Source organism: Labrus mixtus, chromosome 5 (genome assembly GCF_963584025.1).
Source record: "Labrus mixtus chromosome 5, fLabMix1.1, whole genome shotgun sequence".
NCBI lineage: Eukaryota > Metazoa > Chordata > Actinopteri > Labriformes > Labridae > Labrus > Labrus mixtus.
In genome coordinates, this window is record NC_083616.1 from 30,626,328 (window position 1) to 30,644,422 (window position 18,095).

The 18,095-nt window shown below is 42.0% G+C and overlaps 2 protein-coding genes across 3 annotated transcripts; one reads left to right on the top strand and one right to left on the bottom strand.

The window, feature by feature from the left end:
- Window positions 1-550: 550 nt before the first annotated feature.
- On the bottom strand, window positions 551-6,159 carry mthfd2 (methylenetetrahydrofolate dehydrogenase (NADP+ dependent) 2, methenyltetrahydrofolate cyclohydrolase). Its single transcript, XM_061038948.1, has 8 exons — window positions 5,957-6,159; window positions 3,217-3,401; window positions 2,955-3,077; window positions 2,692-2,844; window positions 2,168-2,275; window positions 1,965-2,057; window positions 1,359-1,484; window positions 551-1,249 (listed from the first exon to the last, which is right to left on the bottom strand). The coding sequence occupies exons 1-8, from the start codon at window positions 6,034-6,036 to the stop codon at window positions 1,101-1,103; spliced, it is 1,017 nt and encodes a 338-aa protein (XP_060894931.1). The 5' UTR covers window positions 6,037-6,159; the 3' UTR covers window positions 551-1,100.
- Window positions 6,160-7,210: 1,051 nt separating this feature from the next.
- On the top strand, window positions 7,211-15,610 carry mob1a (MOB kinase activator 1A). 2 transcript variants are annotated; one of them, XM_061038951.1, is made up of 6 exons: window positions 7,211-7,403; window positions 9,843-10,006; window positions 10,251-10,344; window positions 11,378-11,511; window positions 12,747-12,910; window positions 15,379-15,610. In XM_061038951.1, the coding sequence occupies exons 1-6, from the start codon at window positions 7,390-7,392 to the stop codon at window positions 15,454-15,456; spliced, it is 648 nt and encodes a 215-aa protein (XP_060894934.1). In that variant the 5' UTR covers window positions 7,211-7,389; the 3' UTR covers window positions 15,457-15,610. The 2 variants fall into 2 exon arrangements, with proteins under 2 accessions (XP_060894934.1, XP_060894933.1); XM_061038950.1 differs by having other exon boundaries at window positions 7,212-7,403; window positions 9,840-10,006.
- Window positions 15,611-18,095: the final 2,485 nt, after the last annotated feature.

Consider the following 18,095-nt stretch of genomic DNA (forward strand, 5'->3'; position numbering starts at 1 on the left):
GGTTGAATAACGGCAGAAAACTCCCTCTTTCCAACTTGTAATTGATGCACTGGAAACATCTGAGAAGAAGTTTCATTAGAAATTGAGCATGCTCTTGGTCCTGTACTGAAAAGTTATCAATAAATGTGTTTTTTTTAAAGACAGTGTGCAGAAGTTTGCTTGCAACATGTGGATGGACTCATTCCTCTCTTTGAAATAGATCTGCAAAGTATTTTTGAAATCTGTTTGACAAACGAGGGGCAAAGTTCTGCCCTTAGTGTATCACGTACTGTGGTCGCACTAATCATTGAGAATAGTCATGTCAGAATCCTGCGATCATGTAACGTAAACATGGGGCTGAAATATGGAGTAACACGAGAGTATTGATCCAGAAATTGGTTATAAACAAGAAGGTATGCTTACTATGAAACATTTTGTGTGAGGGAAGAGGAAATAAAAACACCTTGCCAATAAAAGAGCTACAGGAGGATTTGATAAATGAATGATTCTGTAAAGAAAGTATTCTAACTCACTGTTATCTTTTTCAAAAAGTAAAGAAGGAGACAGTCAGTGTGCGAACATTATTGTAATATTTATTTCAAAGTTTTTACAAAGGCATTTGTGAATCTTTAAAGCTTATATATTGATAAACAGACTTGCTCCTGATGATGTCAGCCCTTATCACTCGTGGTACATCGAACCAAGTGAAAGAAACACAACGGACAGGCCTCACTCGGCTCTTTAGTAACTGTAAACCAGCTCAGAGTGAAATACTGTGACCTGTTTCCTTCATCCAGGTTTAAATACGATGTCAGTGTAACAATAAATAGAACAATCTTTCAAGATTCGTTAACGGAAAATTCATTCGATAAATACTCAGAACCCTGTTACATGAGACGCTCGGCCGAGGAGCGGGGGTAACAGTCTAAACATGGCAGGACCTGGAGTTTGGAGAGGACAGGATCGTCTTTCCAGTTCCTGTGCAATGGGAGCTCGTCGGACTTCTCCCAGCAAAAACGATGGGGGAGGGGCGAGGGGGGGGTGAGGGGCGAGGGGGGCGGGGGGTGTCATTGAGAAGAGGGTGGAATGTGTCACTGTTGCTTTGATTGGTTTGTTTCCCATTAAGATGCGGCTGCCATGCGGATCCTCTCCGGGGGAAACAGCAGCACGTTCTTCGCTGCTTTGATAGTGTTCTTCATGAGCATGGCCACGGTCATGGGTCCCACGCCGCCGGGCACGGGGGTGATGAAGCCCGCCTTCTTCCTCACGCCTGAATATAGACAGAAAAAAAAAAAGAGCTGACGTTACAGACACCCGAGAAACCCAGGACATCCCCGCAGAGTTTACGACCCCCCCCGGGTTCAACCCTGCAGCCTCACCTTCAAAGTCCACGTCTCCAACTAGCCGGCTTTTCCCGGTGACTGGATCCTGCACTCTGTTTATCCCCACGTCGATCACCGCCGCTCCCTCTTTGATCATGTCGGCCGTGATGAGGTTTGGAATACCTGACGGTTCAGGAAAAAAACAAACAACAAAGTTAGACAACATCTACTAAAGAAAAGCTCTTATGGTGTTTTCACACATGCACAAAACTCCTGGAAATTTAGCAAAATAATTCAGGACGAGCTGCATGTCAACGCAAACAGCCTCTTTTTTTTTTAACCTCAACTTTGTCCAGGATTTTCTTGCTAGCCCCCTAAAAGGTAAGGTAAGGTAAGCAAAGCAGGGAGATTATGTTTACTGTTTCTGTTGTGAGCAGAGGATCTTCGAGCACTCTATGAAGCTGCTTCATGTGCTTTACTGCCGATACTGTACATTTTTGCAGCCTCTGAGACCTCCACCACCCCCCCGATCTTCAAAAGTATCTTGTTGTGAGGGGACATGTGTGTCGACGGGAAGGCTGTCCTGATATTTTTTTGTAGAACTTGTTTCAGGAGTGCACGAGTGAAAACAGCTTCAGTCAGCTGCAAGAAGTGAACACAAACCTGCAGCCGCCACGATGATGTCAGCGATCTGAGTGTGATGGCGAAGCTGCTCCTTTGGAGTGTAACGATGTGATATGGTGACTGTGGCATCACCTGCAAAAGAAACGTCATTAAGCATGTTTTACCATTTATTTAAACTCTCTCTCTCTCCTTTTCTTTTTTTTTTTTTTAAACACATGTAAATAAATGCAACTTGAACGCACCTCCAGGCCTCTCATGGCGGCCGTCTGTGTGCAGCAACATGGCGATGGGCATGCCCACGTTCTTGGAGCGTCCCGCGACCACAACATTCTTCCCAAGAGTAGGAATACCTGCAAGGCGAGATTTAGAGCGGTTTGTTAAATCGAAGGCTGTCAACAATTTTGGATCCTTCTCGTTACAGAAGCTTTAACGACAGATGTTCAGTCAAACGAGCTGCGTTTAGAGCGTCCGTCTTTTGTGTTGTTGTTTAGTTTAAGGTGTATGAGATGCACTGAGCTGTATGTTTCTGTCCCCGCCCGGACAACTAAAGTAAATCCAAGCTGATCAAAATAATATTAAGACTTATAAATTGATGCAATAGATGAGAAAGAACAAAAAAATAAAGCCAGACTTCCTTAAAATGTTGTTAGAATCTTCTCACTTGGAGAAGGAAGCAACGAGTTGTTAATCTGGTTTGTTCTCTCTGTCACTAAGTTGTTCAGCAGCATGTCAACGCCATAAGGAAGTAAGCGCTCCTTCCTGTTACCTGTCCGTCTGATCATTTCCCAGACTCCCCAGGGAGTGGCAGGAAGCATGGTGGACTGGTCCAAACACATGCGACCCACGTTGACGACGTGAAAGCCGTCCACGTCCTTGGTGGGGGAAACGGCGTTGCAGATGGCGCGCTCATCGATGTGATCTGTGAGAAACAAAAGAAAAGAGCTCATGAGCACACCTCCATCCTCTCTGCTGAAAACACGTGCAGCAAAGCGTTCCAGTTTTTTCTCCTCTCTCTCTCTGTCCTCGTACCTGGCAGAGGCAGCTGGACCAGCAGGCCGTCCACACGATGGTCTGTGTTGAGCTTGTAGATCAGGTCCAATAACTCCTCCTCACTGATGTCTGAGTGTTTGAGAATCGTCTCACTGGAGATCCCTGTTAGGAGGTTAAAGCCAAAACTTTAAAAAAAAAACACAGAACAGAGATTTGTTCTTTTGTTTTGAAATCTCAGAGAACTTGTGTGTACACGCAGAGACGAGGTGTGTGGGTGTTTGGTTTTTTTTTCCTCTCTCACCGACATCATCTGCAGCTCGTGTCTTGTTCAGGACGTAGGAGTGACTGGCCGGGTTGTCTCCCACCAGAACAACGCTCAGGTGGGGCCTCCTGTGGCCGGCTATGACCCAGTTCTCCACGTCGGCACGCGCCTCCTCCCGAATCTGCCGTGCTAGTTTCTTTCCTGAGATGACAACGGCCTCCTGTCTGCAAAGAAGCATGCAAAAAAAATAAACATGGAGTCAGGAAGAGAAGCCAACGAACAGTCTAAATGCTTCATCTTAGGGCTGGGGTAAAATATCATCAACCTGATTTGGAGTCGCCGGTGCCAAATATTACTAATTGAACAGATTTGGCTGATTCTGATTGACTACAGGATTCCTCACGTTGGCGCTCATGACATGAATGAGAGTAACATGAAAACAAATGTTCAATGACCAAAGAAGAAGAAGGAGAAGACGGCGGGATGATGTGGGACAGCGGTGCAAAAAGGGGTTAAAGACTTGAAACTGACACCAAAATGCAGGTTTTTTCAAATTCTTCAAGTGATCAGATATCTATCTATATTAATTATCACAGAATCACTGAAACTGTGATATCATTGACATCATCATACAGTAATGCATCACGTGTTATCCTGTGATTTCCCACAACTACTTCACATGCTTGTTTTGTGTATGAAGCCAAAGTTTGCAGAGTTTTTCAAAAACATCCTTACACATCAGAATAAGTTGCTGAAAAAAAAAGAAAACGTCGCTGTTCATTTCAAATTCTGCCAGACAGACAAATATTTTAGGTTTCAAATACGAGCCTGCGTAACTCTTCAGCAGGTTTTTATTCCATCCCAGCAGTACAGGACTTTTGATACCAGAAACCTGTAAACTATCTCAGCCTGGACAAGCACCAACTGCAGCCTCTAATTTTAGATGTCCTTCCCCTCCACCTGACGGAGCCACATGCTCCACTTGTACTTACAGTAACAGTTACAGTCCCAAATGAGTGACAGGTTAAAAAAGCTTTTATTCTTCATCTAATGGATGTGTAGAGACAGAGAGGCAGCTTGCGGGTTAAACTGAGGAACATTCTTTAGTGGATGGAAACGCCCTGCTTTGTATACATTGCCAAAAGACGCTGGTTGATTACATAACAACAAACGGGTAGCAGTCGGTAATAACTGAGGAGCAACGAGCCGTGGGGAGTGATGTAACAACCCCTTTTTATTCTGTCCAAACTGATTAAACCTCACGGGGAAAAGTATCACATCTTGGTCAAAAAGTGGGGTAACTACCGAGGGGCCAGTGAACCAGGGTGCTGAGGAAATGTGTCGACACAGCTGGGCAACAAACGGCTCTTCTAAATGTTAAATAACTGGGAGGACTTCTCTCTTTTCAAATGCATGTCCACATAGCTGTGTCATGTTGTCGTGTTAAGTGAGGCCGACCTCAGAATTGAGTCGCTCTCCCTCCATGAAGAAGGCTCTTTCTTACTTGTACAAAAGATAAACTGTACATTTTTCTGAATGTCTTGACTGCTGCAGCACCGCCTCTATCTCAGCTGTGTTCACTGTTATAAGCCAAAGAAAGAACATTTCTGATGTGTGTGAATGAGCATCGATGTCGTCTCTTGAAACGTTACTCCACTGGCTCTTTAGTTATGATTGCGCCGAGGTTGTATCCATGTCGTGGTATATGTTTATAAAGCTTGCATAACACGACAGAGGGTCTTAACTTATCTCTATATCGGGTTTCTGGAGCTGCAGGTCATTTGCAGGAGCCACACGAGGTTTGAGTTTTAAAAGCGTGTGTGCAAAATTAGTTCATTTGTGAGTAAGTCATTCTGCAGCCAGCACGTTTCCAATAAAGAACCTGCACGGGACAGGTCTGCAACGTAGTCAAAATCGACTTCAAAAGACAAGAGTGTAGGAGAGGAAATGATCCCACAAGAAGATGAAAATAAACTAAATGAAACAATTTGCTCACAATTTACATAATGAGCAATCGTTCTTTAATTAAAACAAGAAATGACCAAATACTGGGAATCTAGGGCTTATATTGATGTTGCAATGGCATCAAAACAGGTTTCTTTGTAATTTGATCTTTGAATCTAAGTTTGAAAAATCTGGTTTACGTAGCAAAAAGTTGCAAATGTTTGCAATTTAGACAGTTTGTAGGAGTTTACGTGCAATTTTTGTTCAATAAAAACAAGAAAATATCCAATAAGGGGGTGCTCAGGACTTCTATTTGTGTTGCCATAGTATCAAAACAAAGCTTTGCCTTAACTAGTATCATATCGAAGTTTATAAAAAACCCTAACAGGGTGCTTTAAAATGTGCAATCAGTTTGAAAGTATGTGCTCTGAGAGAAGATTTAACAACGGCCTTAATGCATATGCATGTCTCCTCCTGGAGCGCAGACCAACACCTCGGTCTCCAGCTGAAACCTGGCTCCCAAAGCCGCAGGATGCCAGGGTGCAAACACTAAGACCGATTTCATCAGCCAGTCTGCTGCTGCTATTTTACCGGCATACCGCTAGGGGGCGCGCCGATGTGTGAGCAACTGCGGACATTTAGTTGAATAAATCAAACAAACCCGCATGATTAAAAGCAGAATCTTCTCCATTTACACATCATTTTTGTAGTACAGGAGAAGATTAGTTAATATAGAAAAGATACATTAAGATGTCGGATATTTCTAGGGAGAGAAAAGGCGCGGAACATGTCGTTAAAGTAGGAATTAAATGAGATGAGCCGTGGGCGCACTCACCTTGAGGCGGACGTGTGCAGCTTACAGACGGTGTGCTGGGAGTGTTGGCACAGTTTCCTGAGAGTCCTGACGGCTGCCATCCTGAGAGAGGCTGAGAGAGAGGAAGAGGAGAGGAGAAGAGACACCACCGCGGCCGATTACGAAACACGCGAGAGAGAGAGCGAGCCGCCTGTGGGAGAGGAAGAGGAGCAGCGACGCTTTTAAACCCTCCCCCTTTACGCAGCCGCGCTGACGTCACGGGTGTTATCTGTCACTGCCACGCCTCTAACCACAGATAATGTGCTGTACGTTTCCAGTGAAGAGAGAGGGGCCCCCACTGCGTCAGCTGAGTCTGACTAACAAGAGATAGATGACTTTAATGTTTTGTTTTTTAAATCCATCCATCTATCTGTACAATATGTCAAATTAAAAGGTAAATCAGTTTAATAAAGTTGGTGCGTTTTCTATGTCAGACATAGAAATTATTTTGTAATGAATTTATTGTAAAAAAAAAAAAAAAAGTCCAACCTGTGGCTCCTTCCCCGTATGTTATTCAAAACTCACTCCCTGATTTCTGACTCCATCCATGGTCCTGTCTTAATAAAAGCAAATGCCCCAAAATAAATATTTAGACAAAAGTACATTATTTCCTTCATAAGTTTATTGGTGTATTAGGGCAATTTCCAAGAAATAAAAAATCTAAATTTAAGGCTTTTTAAAGTTGACAATTTCTGTTTTGTTTCTTGTAAATTTACAGATACAGCCTTCTTTTTTTTTTTTTAGAGTGGCCCTCAAAATGCCTTTGTACAGAACTGTTTTAGTTTTAAAAATCAATGAATTAATTACTGTCATAACTTTTTTTTATATTATATCCACTGTCCTATCGAATAAAGGCAAAAAAACCCTAAATTAAATTTTAAAGAAAAAATATATAGCCTATTTATTACAGTTGTGTTATTGAGAGTGTCTGTCTGTCTGTCTGTGTGTGTCTGTTTGTCTGTGTGTGTGTGTGTCTGTCTGTCTGTCTGTGTGTGTCTGTTTGTCTGTGTGTGTGTGTGTGTGTGTGTGTGTGTCTGTCTGTGTCTGTCTGTCTGTCTGTCTGTGTGTGTGTGTGTGTGTGTGTGTGTGTGTGTGCGTGCGTGTGTGTGTGTGTGTCTGTCTATCTATCTATCTGTGTGTCTGTCTATCTGTGTGTCTGTCTATCTGTCTATCTGAGGTGTAGTACCTACATGCAGCCGGCAGGGGGAGACAATCTGCCCGTCGTGTTTCTCCGGACAGCCGATAGAGGAAGAAGCCTCAGTGGGTGCAGTTCATGTTAGCCTGAACGGATCTGTTAGCAGAGCAGACATCGCAGACAAGTGGACCTTTTTAGTGTTATTCAGCACACATTTTAAATTTACGAAAGCCGGATTAAGGAGTTGTAATCGAGGCTCTCCGACGACCGCTTCGCCAAGATGAGCTTCCTGTTGTGAGTAAAGTGTGCAGCCTCTCGTCTCAGCTGCGGTTAAAACGTTAGCTGCTACGAAGTTTGGTTGAAGGGAAGTAACTGATGTTAAAACATCAACACCGTTACAGAAAACCAGTCTGTAACACCGTATCTGTGTGTTTTAACTACCCAGGGTCATAGTTCATCACCGTAACATTATTTACGAGCTGTGTTTATTTATAGATCCTCAAAACTCTCCAACTTTTAACCAGTTAATCAAAGTTATGACTCAGGTTAGCCTGACGACGGACGCTAGCTTTGTTAGCAAACTTAGCTCATGTTTTATTTATTATTTATTCACATCAAACTGTCATGTTAACATTAGCTGTAACCCCCTCCTTTGATGTGTTAAAGTTAAAATGAGCTGTGTAGTTAACTACGGGGTTGTTTACACTGACACATTATGTTTATGTATTAAAGTGAATAATATAAATGTGACACTCTGTGTTTCTAATGTCCAGAGGTGAGAAGAGTACAACTACTTTGATTACATTTTACTGAAGATTAGATTAAATACGACTAATCAATCAATCAATCAATTTTTATTTGTATAGCGTCAACTCATAACAAGTGTTACATTACAAAAGAGAATTGGTCCAAGCACTGAACCTTGTGGGACTCCATGGCTAACTTTGGTGTGCATAGAGGACTTATCATTAACATACAAACTGAGATCTGTCTGATAAGTAGGATTCAAACCAACTTAAAGCAGTCCCTGTAATTCAGAGTAAATGTTCTAGTCTGTGTAATAGGATCTGATGGTCAATGGTGTCAAAAGCAGCACTAAGATCTAACAAGACGAGCACAGACAGAAGTCCCCTGTCTGAGGCTAGAAGTAGATCGTTTGTAACTATAACTAGTGCAGTCTCAGTGCTATGGTGGACTCTAAATCCTGACTGAAACTCCTCAAATAAACTGTTGTCATGGAGAAAGTCACACAGCTGATAAGTACTGAGATGTTATATTAATAATCAAGAAGGTGGGGTTGTAATGTAAAATATGATCTCTCCTTCCTGTGCAGCACTCAAAACAGTGACTGTAGAATTATAAATTATACTTTGTGGGACTAATTGAGCCAACCACTTTAATATGTTCTGGATTTGCCAGGTTATTAGAAGTTATTGGGAAGAGATTCATCAATATATAAAAAATATATTTTGCAAAAAAACATTCCTTTCAAATGTGAAATGATGTATCTGGGTGAGGTATTGTTTGGAAATTGAGAATGTACTTCTTGCAGCAAATGAAAATTAAAAAAAACATCAGGAGAAAAGTGTTAAAAGTAGATCCATCCACCGTTGAGGAATGGATTGATGTTGTGCATGAGATCAACATCATGGAAGAGTCGAAAAGAGGAAAACTTAATCAGATCCAGATTAAACGGACTGAGTAAAACCCAGGTGGTCTGCAACCTCCCGTGTTGAACACATGAAGCCAATGCGAAAGTGTAAAATCCTGCACACTTGAGGCACTTGGCTGCAAAAGCACAGGAAGTCACCTACACGACCCATTTAAAAAATGACTTGTGTTTTCTTTATTATCATTCAGTTGTACCTCACAGTGTAGATCAAATCAACATTTCGTTGCAGTAGGCTTGTCATCAGCAAAATCAGCAGCAAGTATTTACATAAAAATTAAGGTGCAAACATAAATAGGTATAAAAAGAAACTATGTATAATAACACATATATTGCAAGTCTAAAAAGTAAAAAAAAACAACAGTTTTTACAGCAGAAATGAACATGTTTACAGCCTGGTTAAAAAAAACGGTATTGGTCTGATTAGCTCATGTCATTATTAGCAGTTTTTCACAATAAGGCGCGTAGTGGACATGATTGACAGGTGGGCTCGAAGTAATGGTTTGTCAAGAGGCTTAAAACCCGCCTCAGCTCCAGCTCTCAGCCTGTCGTTAGGTTGACTGAAAGTTAGGCAGGGTCAGCATTTCCAGCATGGCGACCGCCATCGATGAGCCTCCAGAGCCCCCCTGCAGTGACAGATGGGTGACGACACTCAGGCTTCATATGGATGAAATGCGGCTGCTTAAATATGGCCAGCGATTCACTTCCTTTTCTTTGGGTTCATCCTTCAACATTTTTGGGGCTTTCAGCTGGGTCCATGTTTTAATCTGACTGGTCCATCTCCATGTTCCAATTTGAGCGTCATGTAGCAGGCGTCTTCTCCTTCTATGCGATCCGCCATGTGGGACACATAAGCCAATCAGCTGGCCAGTTTCATGAAGTTGATGGAAAGCATGGATCTCCTTTTTTAACTTAACTCAGTGACAGAGACCCCAAATTATACTCCAGTACAATTAAAATAACTCAATTTAAAAACTACTCAAAAGAGTCTTTTTTAAAATGTCGCCTACATGCAGGCGTGCAGGCCCAGCCAGCTTAGCTCTGTGTTCGTTTCTTTGCAGTAGCAGCCGCTCAAACAAGACCTTCAAACCGAAGAAGAACATCCCGGAGGGCTCCCACCAGTATGAGCTGCTGAAGCACGCCGAGGCTACGCTGGGCAGTGGGAACCTGAGGCAGGCCGTCATGCTGCCGGAGGGCGAGGATCTCAACGAGTGGATCGCTGTCAACAGTAAGTGCATGGATGTAGTAAAAACTAAATTAGTTCATGAGTAGATGATGAGAGTAATTAATGGGTAAATAATCAGAGTACTAGTGTAGTAGTTAGTTAGTTTTAAACAATGCAGATCATAAACAAGTCCAGGTTCTGTAAAAAAAAGAAAATGAAACTCTGTATGTGTAGAAAAGTTTCACTGTTGAGTTTATTTTGGTCACAAGCATGAGAACAGAAACTAAACTGAACCTGTTGGTTGCAGCGGTGGATTTTTTCAACCAGATCAACATGCTGTACGGCACAATCACCGAGTTCTGCACCGAAACCAGCTGCTCTGTGATGTCTGCAGGACCAAGGTAACAGCAACACGTCTCTCCTTTAGCTTCGATCCAGGAGCCCCAGAAGTCAAATACACACCTAAGTCTAAAAAAAGCATTTTTTATTGCAGCAGAAATGTTTACAGCCTGGTAGATTCAATGAAACAGGTCTGATTAGTTATTATCCTCGTGGGCACACACTGTCAACATTGATTCAGGAAAGATGTAAAGCTACAGTGTCAGTAATAAAGGTGAAAGTATGTGTAGTATCAGCAGGAACAACTAAGTATGTTAATTACAGAAGTTGAAGTTGAGCAGCTCATAGATAGAAAGATACTTTCTTAATCCTTTGCAGGAAATGAAACAGTTCCAGCAGCTACAATCACACTCAGGAGGACATGACAATAAAACCACTGGACAAAGAACGTTCAGCCACTTTATAAATCAAAAAATGCTATCCTAAATAAAATCAATCTAAGAAACTTGATTAACATTTCCAGACTAAAAAAACAAAACCTAATGTAGATAAATATATACAATATGAAATGAAATGTACGAGTGTGTGTATCAATATGAGCGCACACAGCTGTCCTGTTGTTGAAACATGTGGTCCAGATTGTGGTTATGATAATGTGTCATGTGAACAAAAGAAGCCAAACATGGAGTCCAGTTTCTGAGCGCTTGAGACGTTCAGAGTTAATGAAATACGTCATCGGCTGGTCACGAGAAAAAAAAACAGGAATTCAACTTAGCATGTGGTCGTGGTCGACACGTCTTTAGTTTATATCGAGGTCCTGCACTTCCTCTATCCTCTCCTGCCAAGACTGTCAGTGCTCGCTCTGTAATCAGGAGGAAGAAACCCGGGCTCACTTCCTGTTGACATAGCTGCTATCAAGAATATGAGCATAGACTTTTGCATTTCCCCCCCTCCTGCTCTTTTTTAGCCGTCGTTTCCGTGACTGAAGACACAGTGAGGGCATTTTGTGTGAACTGTTCTCGTATAGATTGTCTGTAACTCATAAATCAAGTCGGGGAAATGAAGCCACACTAATGTTTTGTTCTTTATTTATAGATATGAGTATCACTGGGCTGATGGGACCAATATTAAGAAGCCTATCAAATGCTCTGCGCCCAAATACATCGACTACCTTATGACCTGGGTGCAGGACCAGCTGGATGATGAGACACTTTTTCCCTCCAAGATCGGTGAGATTTGATTAATGAAGTATTTTTGGCGCTAGCAGTTTGGCTAATTATCCACTATCAAGTTTTTTTATGAGGATTTTTTGTGGCAGTTTTTTTTCTTTTCTAGTCTTCAATCCTTTCAAAAATTAATTTTTCATTGTCTGCTCACTTTGCTCATTTAAAGTACTTTCTTTTTTAACAGTCTAGACTCCAATTTTTAAGATATTTACTAAAAATAAATCATAACATGAGCTTACTATCTGATCATTAAGGAAACATGTTGAAGTGCTGGCTTCTCTGACAACAATGCAGCAGCCAGTATGTCCTCCTTCTAACTTTAGATTCTGGTCCTGAATGCTCTGGATTTGTTTGGACCAGAGAAGGTAGACAGTTTTAAGGCGACCCCCCACACAGCCGTTTTGGACGCCCCTCGGTTTGTCAGATATGAGAGCAGTTATCAGGTCAACAGGTGTTGCAGCGATGGAAGCGGGCAAGAGAAGTGGTTCAGATAGAAGTGATTGTACCCGACCTAAAAAGCCTCTGCATGTTTCTAATAAGCTCCACGAGCAGAAACGTGCTCAAACTAGGATCAATATTGGAGATGCTTTTGAAAAATGGAGAGAGGTTAGAACACAGAAAGGTTTACAGACCCATGCAGAGCTGGATAAACACTGAAGCTTCAGAGTCCACCACATGGCGACCTGAGTGAGCATTGACTATATGGGAGGAGGGTGCGGGGGGGAGACAGCTCTCTATGATGTTTAGAATTTAGACTGCAGTACCCATTTTAAACACTAGGTGTCAGAGTTACATACCGCTCCTTTAATGTACCAGAACACCGGCAAGCTGGAGTTTCCCAACAAGCCTGCAAGAAAACATTGAGTTAGCTTTTTGTGCACACACTGAAGAGGGACAGAGGGCGGCTTGTTCAGTCGAGCAGGATATCTGTAACTGAAGGCAGCCCCACCAAACCTGGCAACCAAGAGGGGAAACATTATGATGTCAAAAGACAGTCATCTGACTCCCGCCCTGATAATCATGTGTCTCACGTGCTGATTAGCAGAAAGATCTTTATTTTTTTCTGTATCTGCTTTTCGTCTCGTGCAAAAAATGTGATTTAACGATTCAGTTAAATAAACATTATCCTATTAACCTTAAGTTTCTCTGAGTGTCAGCTGACGACCTCAGTGGAGGTTGAGAAAACGTTTGCACAGATCTCTTGGCATCAGCGTTTTTCCTTCCCTTGTGTTTCACAGGAGTTCCCTTTCCGAAGAACTTCATGTCCGTGGCCAAAACCATCCTGAAGCGTCTCTTCAGGGTTTACGCTCACATCTACCACCAACACTTCGACTCTGTGATGCAGCTGCAGGAGGAGGCCCACCTCAACACCTCCTTCAAGCACTTCATTTTCTTTGTTCAGGTGAGATTTTTCCTGCTGCACCGAAGGGTTAAATCCCCGCTAAAGCGTATACAGCAGCGTGTGTGCAAACCAGTCAAACGAGGGATGGAGCTTTGAACGCTGCACTATGAGACGCTCATTTGTTAAATTCAGAACAGCTGGAGAACCAGATGTTTAATATCAGGAGAGGGGTGGGGACACAGTCGACATCTTCACACACCGAGTGAGTGCGTGAAAGCCAAAAAGCAGATGCATGAACACATGAACCCAAGATTTTTATGGAGTCACGTATGACAGGGAAGTAACAGAATTGGACAAACTGGATTTTGAAATCTTAAGCGTAATGAATGACCTCCTTAAGGGCTTTATTTCTGTTTCCATTCACACAGCTCATAGAAATGTTTAGATGGTGTAATCTGGTTGGCTGGTGAGTACAGCCAAATGACACACAAACATGTCAAAGACACAAAGGTGGAGACCGATGTCAGGGCTGTTGTTTACGTGTAATGTGTAAGGTTGTCATGGTAACCACTAAAATGAATTACCGCGGTGTAAACGAGCCAACCGCGGAGAACGGAGGCAACCTAACCCCACCTCATGTTCATACGGAAACAATGGCAACTGCACTGTAACCTAAACCGAATGTAACATCAGGGCCGGTGTAGGTACCAGATGTGCTCGGGGGTCCAGATCCACTCGGGGGTCCAGATCCACTCGGGGGTCCAGATCCACTCGGGGGTCCTGCCCCTGCTGGTGACGTCACACAATATGAAGTTTTATTCACGATATCAGGGCATAGCACTACACTTCCCACGATCATAGAGTGTTTCTGATTGGTTACGCCTGCTGTTACCATGGCAATGTTTCCCGCCCCTCGGTGCCGTATGCGAACAGGTAAGTCCCGCTAACAGGAAATGTACTAGCCTAATAACCTCGTCATGTCGCTGTGAGTGTAGTTTATATTTTCCACAAACTACAAGACAGTACAACACTTGTATTAACGGTATAAAAACTATAACAACGACAAAAGTTACTCTTAAGAAGGCATGATATAATTCGCAATGGATTGTGGGATGTGTAGTTCCTTGACTTCGGACTAAAATCATGTACACAGTCGTGTCTTTTTTCAATTTTTTTATGTCGTTTTGGTGCCGAGTTAAATGTCCTATCGTCAGTGGGCGGTCACTGTTGTGTTCAAAGACCCGACAAAACCGTGAAAACTACAAACTCTCCGATCATATTGTGTGACTTCACCGGCAGGCGCAGGACCCCGAGTCGATCTGAACACCCGAGCACGTCTGGTACCTACACCGGCTGTGGCTCAGTGGTAGAGTCGGTCGGGGGTTGGATCCTCAGCTCCTGCAGCAACATGTCCGATGTGTCCTTGGGCAAGACACTTAACCCCTAATTGCTCCCGCTGCTTCGTCCGCGACATGTGAATGTGTGTGAATGTGATCAGTTACTTCTGATGGTCTCTTCACTCAGCAGCCTCTACCATCAGTGTGTGAATGTGTATGAATGGATCAGTTACTTCTGATGGTCTCTTTACACAGCAGCCTCTACCATCAGTGTGTGAATGTGTGTGAATGTGATCAGTTACTTCTGATGGTCTCTTCACTCAGTAGCCTCTACCATCAGTGTGTGAATGTGAAGGTGTGACCTGCGGTGTAAAAGAGCTTAGAGTAGTCAGAAGACTCTAAAGCATTATACAAGCTCAAGACTGTTTGCCATTAACCATTTACCATCACCCCTTTGTTGACATTTCAGCTTTTCAACCATATGAAAAAGCAGAACCAGCTGATTTAGACGATGCAGTTTATTAAAATTTGCCAAATAGATCCGTGTACAACGAGGAAACACTTCTGATTTGAGCTCTCTCCTCCTAAAGAAATGTCTCTATCCCGCATGATTATTATTTTTGTGACTTTTTATTATTTTCTTTAACAACATCATGACATCAGTGACACAAACATTCATGCCAACGAACAGTGTGCATGACAGCAGCAGCAGTCACCACAGTTTTTTTTTGTGATTAATTTTTTATGATTTATGTTTAAACATTGTGACTTACAATAAAGGAAAAACAAGATGTTGTGCTTTTAACAACAGCCCACAAATATACAGAAGAGGAGAATCATATACATAATTCCTTATACAATACATTTCAAAAGAAGGGATGAAACCAGCTGACGAAAGGGGCAAACAAAGATTGAATCATCTCTCCCCTGGATTACCACAACACACAAAGTATAAAAAATAAGTAAAGAATAATGGCAAATGCAGTTTGTTTTTGAAAAACCTGTACAGTACGATTCGGCTACAGAAAACATAAAGACAGGCTGAGTACTTAAAAGTGAAAACTGGCTCAGAAGAACTGAAGAAAGCCTTTTGGAGGAGAGATGAAACGTCTTCAAGATCTTCACCTGAGTCCAGTTGTCTTTGGATCAAAGCTTCAAACTAATACAAACTGTTTTCATTTTTTCTCCTAGGAGTTCAACCTCATCGACAGGCGAGAGCTGGCTCCCCTGCAGGACTTGATCGAGAAGCTTGGATCCAAGGACAGATAGACATTTCATCACACATCTCCTTTTCTTCTTTTTTTTTTAACACTTTCTTTTTCTCCTCTCTCTCTCTCTCTCTCTCTCTCTCTCTCTCTCTCTCTCTGTGACCTCTGCTACCTCTTTGACTTCTGGGCTCAACTCTTCCAACCTGTGCCTTCTTCTACCTTTCATTTCTACCATGTCTGTACTTCTTTTATTTTCTTCTGGTGACTTTTATGCTGTGTTTGAGCCACCCCCCCTCCTCGTCACTCATATATATATAATGATGTAGTGTAGTGAGAGTATTTTTTCACAGTACTGTGGTTAATGACTCTGTAAGAGCAACCGTCTGAATTTTTATATTGGACCAAGGACTTTTTGAAGTTAGAGGTAAAAGCATCTTTTATTCCATCAGAAGTCGACGTGTAGATGACTTTGATTGTCTGGACAGTTTTTAGTTATTCATAGGCAGTTTCTTTAAACATTGAGCTGTTGTTAAAACAACGACTGACCAAATATCCCCATCTTAGCTGTTTTTTTTTTTGTTTTTTTTAAATGTCTGCCATTAGAGAAAGACAAGAAGATGGCAAGAAAATGGTCAAGTGAATGGAGCCTTGGTTTGGATTTTGCACCTGTAAGAAAACACCCGCAGGGATGATGGTGAAGAGAGGCTCAAATAATATAAAACACATGCTTACTATCGACAAACTCTTTGATGCTGGGGTAAAGATTGGTATTTATAGACGATTATGATGATGCATTTTTTTTTATTTTCAAAAACACACCACCAGCGAGTGCATCTTAGGTATTTGAATTTGGTCATGATATTGTGTTTTGCACATTTTTTTGGGCTATTTTCCTAATTAAAATTGTAAAGTGAAAGCCAGGGTGTTGACAGGGAAATTGTTAGTTATTAGTAATAGTGATTTAAAATGTAATGGAGATGTTAAGTTCAATTAGTTCCTGTGTCCAGCTAGAGTTTTTTTCTGAGCGCCAGCGTCTTTTTTTTTCTCAATTGTTTTCAATGAGAAGAGAGCGTTCTCCGCAGCAGGTGGACGCCTGGAGAAAAAGTGCATCATCTTTTTTTCCCAACTTTTTAAAAAGGGCGCTGTCGATGTCACCCAATGCTTTTTTTCAAGATGTAAGATATTCTACATATTTTTGCCTCCTACCTACATGTCCTCTTGGCTCCGTGTCTGATCGGGATATAATTGATCTGAAACATAAAACATACAGAAAAAAAGTAACGGAGCAGTGTGGTCCACACAGCGGTCGTTGTCATAGAGACAGACGGACGAGCAGAGCTTTTCTTCTCAGCACACAAACTCCCAAAACTCAAAAGTCGGCGCTTTTCTGCCCGGAAAAAAACGCCAGGTGGACACGGGCCCTTAGTCATGCAGAAGTATTCTGATGTGAAAGAGTTCATTTCTGCGGTGTGTTTATTACTGAACCACGTGTTTGACCCTTCAATGCTGGTACTTTGTTTTTAATGAATATTTCCCCCCCTCTGATCAGAAAAGTATTAACTTTTGATAAGTGACCTGGGTTACCTGTAGTTTTCCACAGACGTCTCCTCTCGTCTCGGTGCATGTATCAGGGTCACTTCCTGTGCTTCACTCTGGCTACAACAGCAGGGCTGTTTACTGCCATCCTTTCACACGCTAGTTGTTATGATGAATGTTTTATTTTGCCATCTTGGAGCAAGGGAACGGTTTCTAACCTGCTGGACCTCGATTCATATCGGACAATCATGTAACAAATTAAACCGTTAGATACCTTAACGCATCACCAGGAACCGACCAGTTGTTTTGGCTTCAGTAAGTCGTGTTAATTCACTTTTAGGTCCACGCTTAGCTAACAAAAAAGAAGAAGCTAGAAACAGTTAAGTTCACACTCTATAAGGATAACAGTATATTTTACAAGACTGAGTTATTTTAGAGTTTTATTTGAATATATAACAAGTCCTTTCTTTCAATCTAGAAACATATTTTTATAATGTATTGGTTTTTCACACATTTCATAATAAACTGTAAAAAGACAAATTGACATAACCTTTTTCAAATGAGGACGAATGAATCAAAGGTTTTTATATATTAACAATAAAGGTCCAATCATTGGGTGGGAAGAGGTGTCAGGATGTTGCTGCTGCGTCCCAACATTTGCTGTAAATATTACCAGTGTTTTATCTGAACAAATCAAAGTGTGCCTTAAAAACATGAAAAGGTCTGATCTGACAGTATTGGTTGATCAAATATTCAATAAAAACTGAAAGGACAATCCTGTGTGGATCATTGTTTGTTGTGTATTCAATGTCTTGAAGACTGCAGACCTTGGACTCCGAGACAGACTGGTGCGTCGACAGTGAAGTATTAAAAGTCACATATAACATATAACCCTCTTCAACCTGTTTAAATAGTTTCTTGTTCTAAATCCACTCTGATCCTGTATTTGATCATGTCTATAAACCCCTCTATTTCAGCCCTGCTCAGAACAGGCTGTTTCTGTGTCTGTATCTTTAAATATGTAAATGAGCTGTGTCTGACCACGCCCCCTCTCTGGAAGGGCTTGGGTGTACTTTGTGCTTTCTCTCTCCATGTCCTATTGTTTACGGTGAGAAGGCAGACTCAGAGGGCAGAACAAACACCTAGCTGTGGGAGTGTCACCCA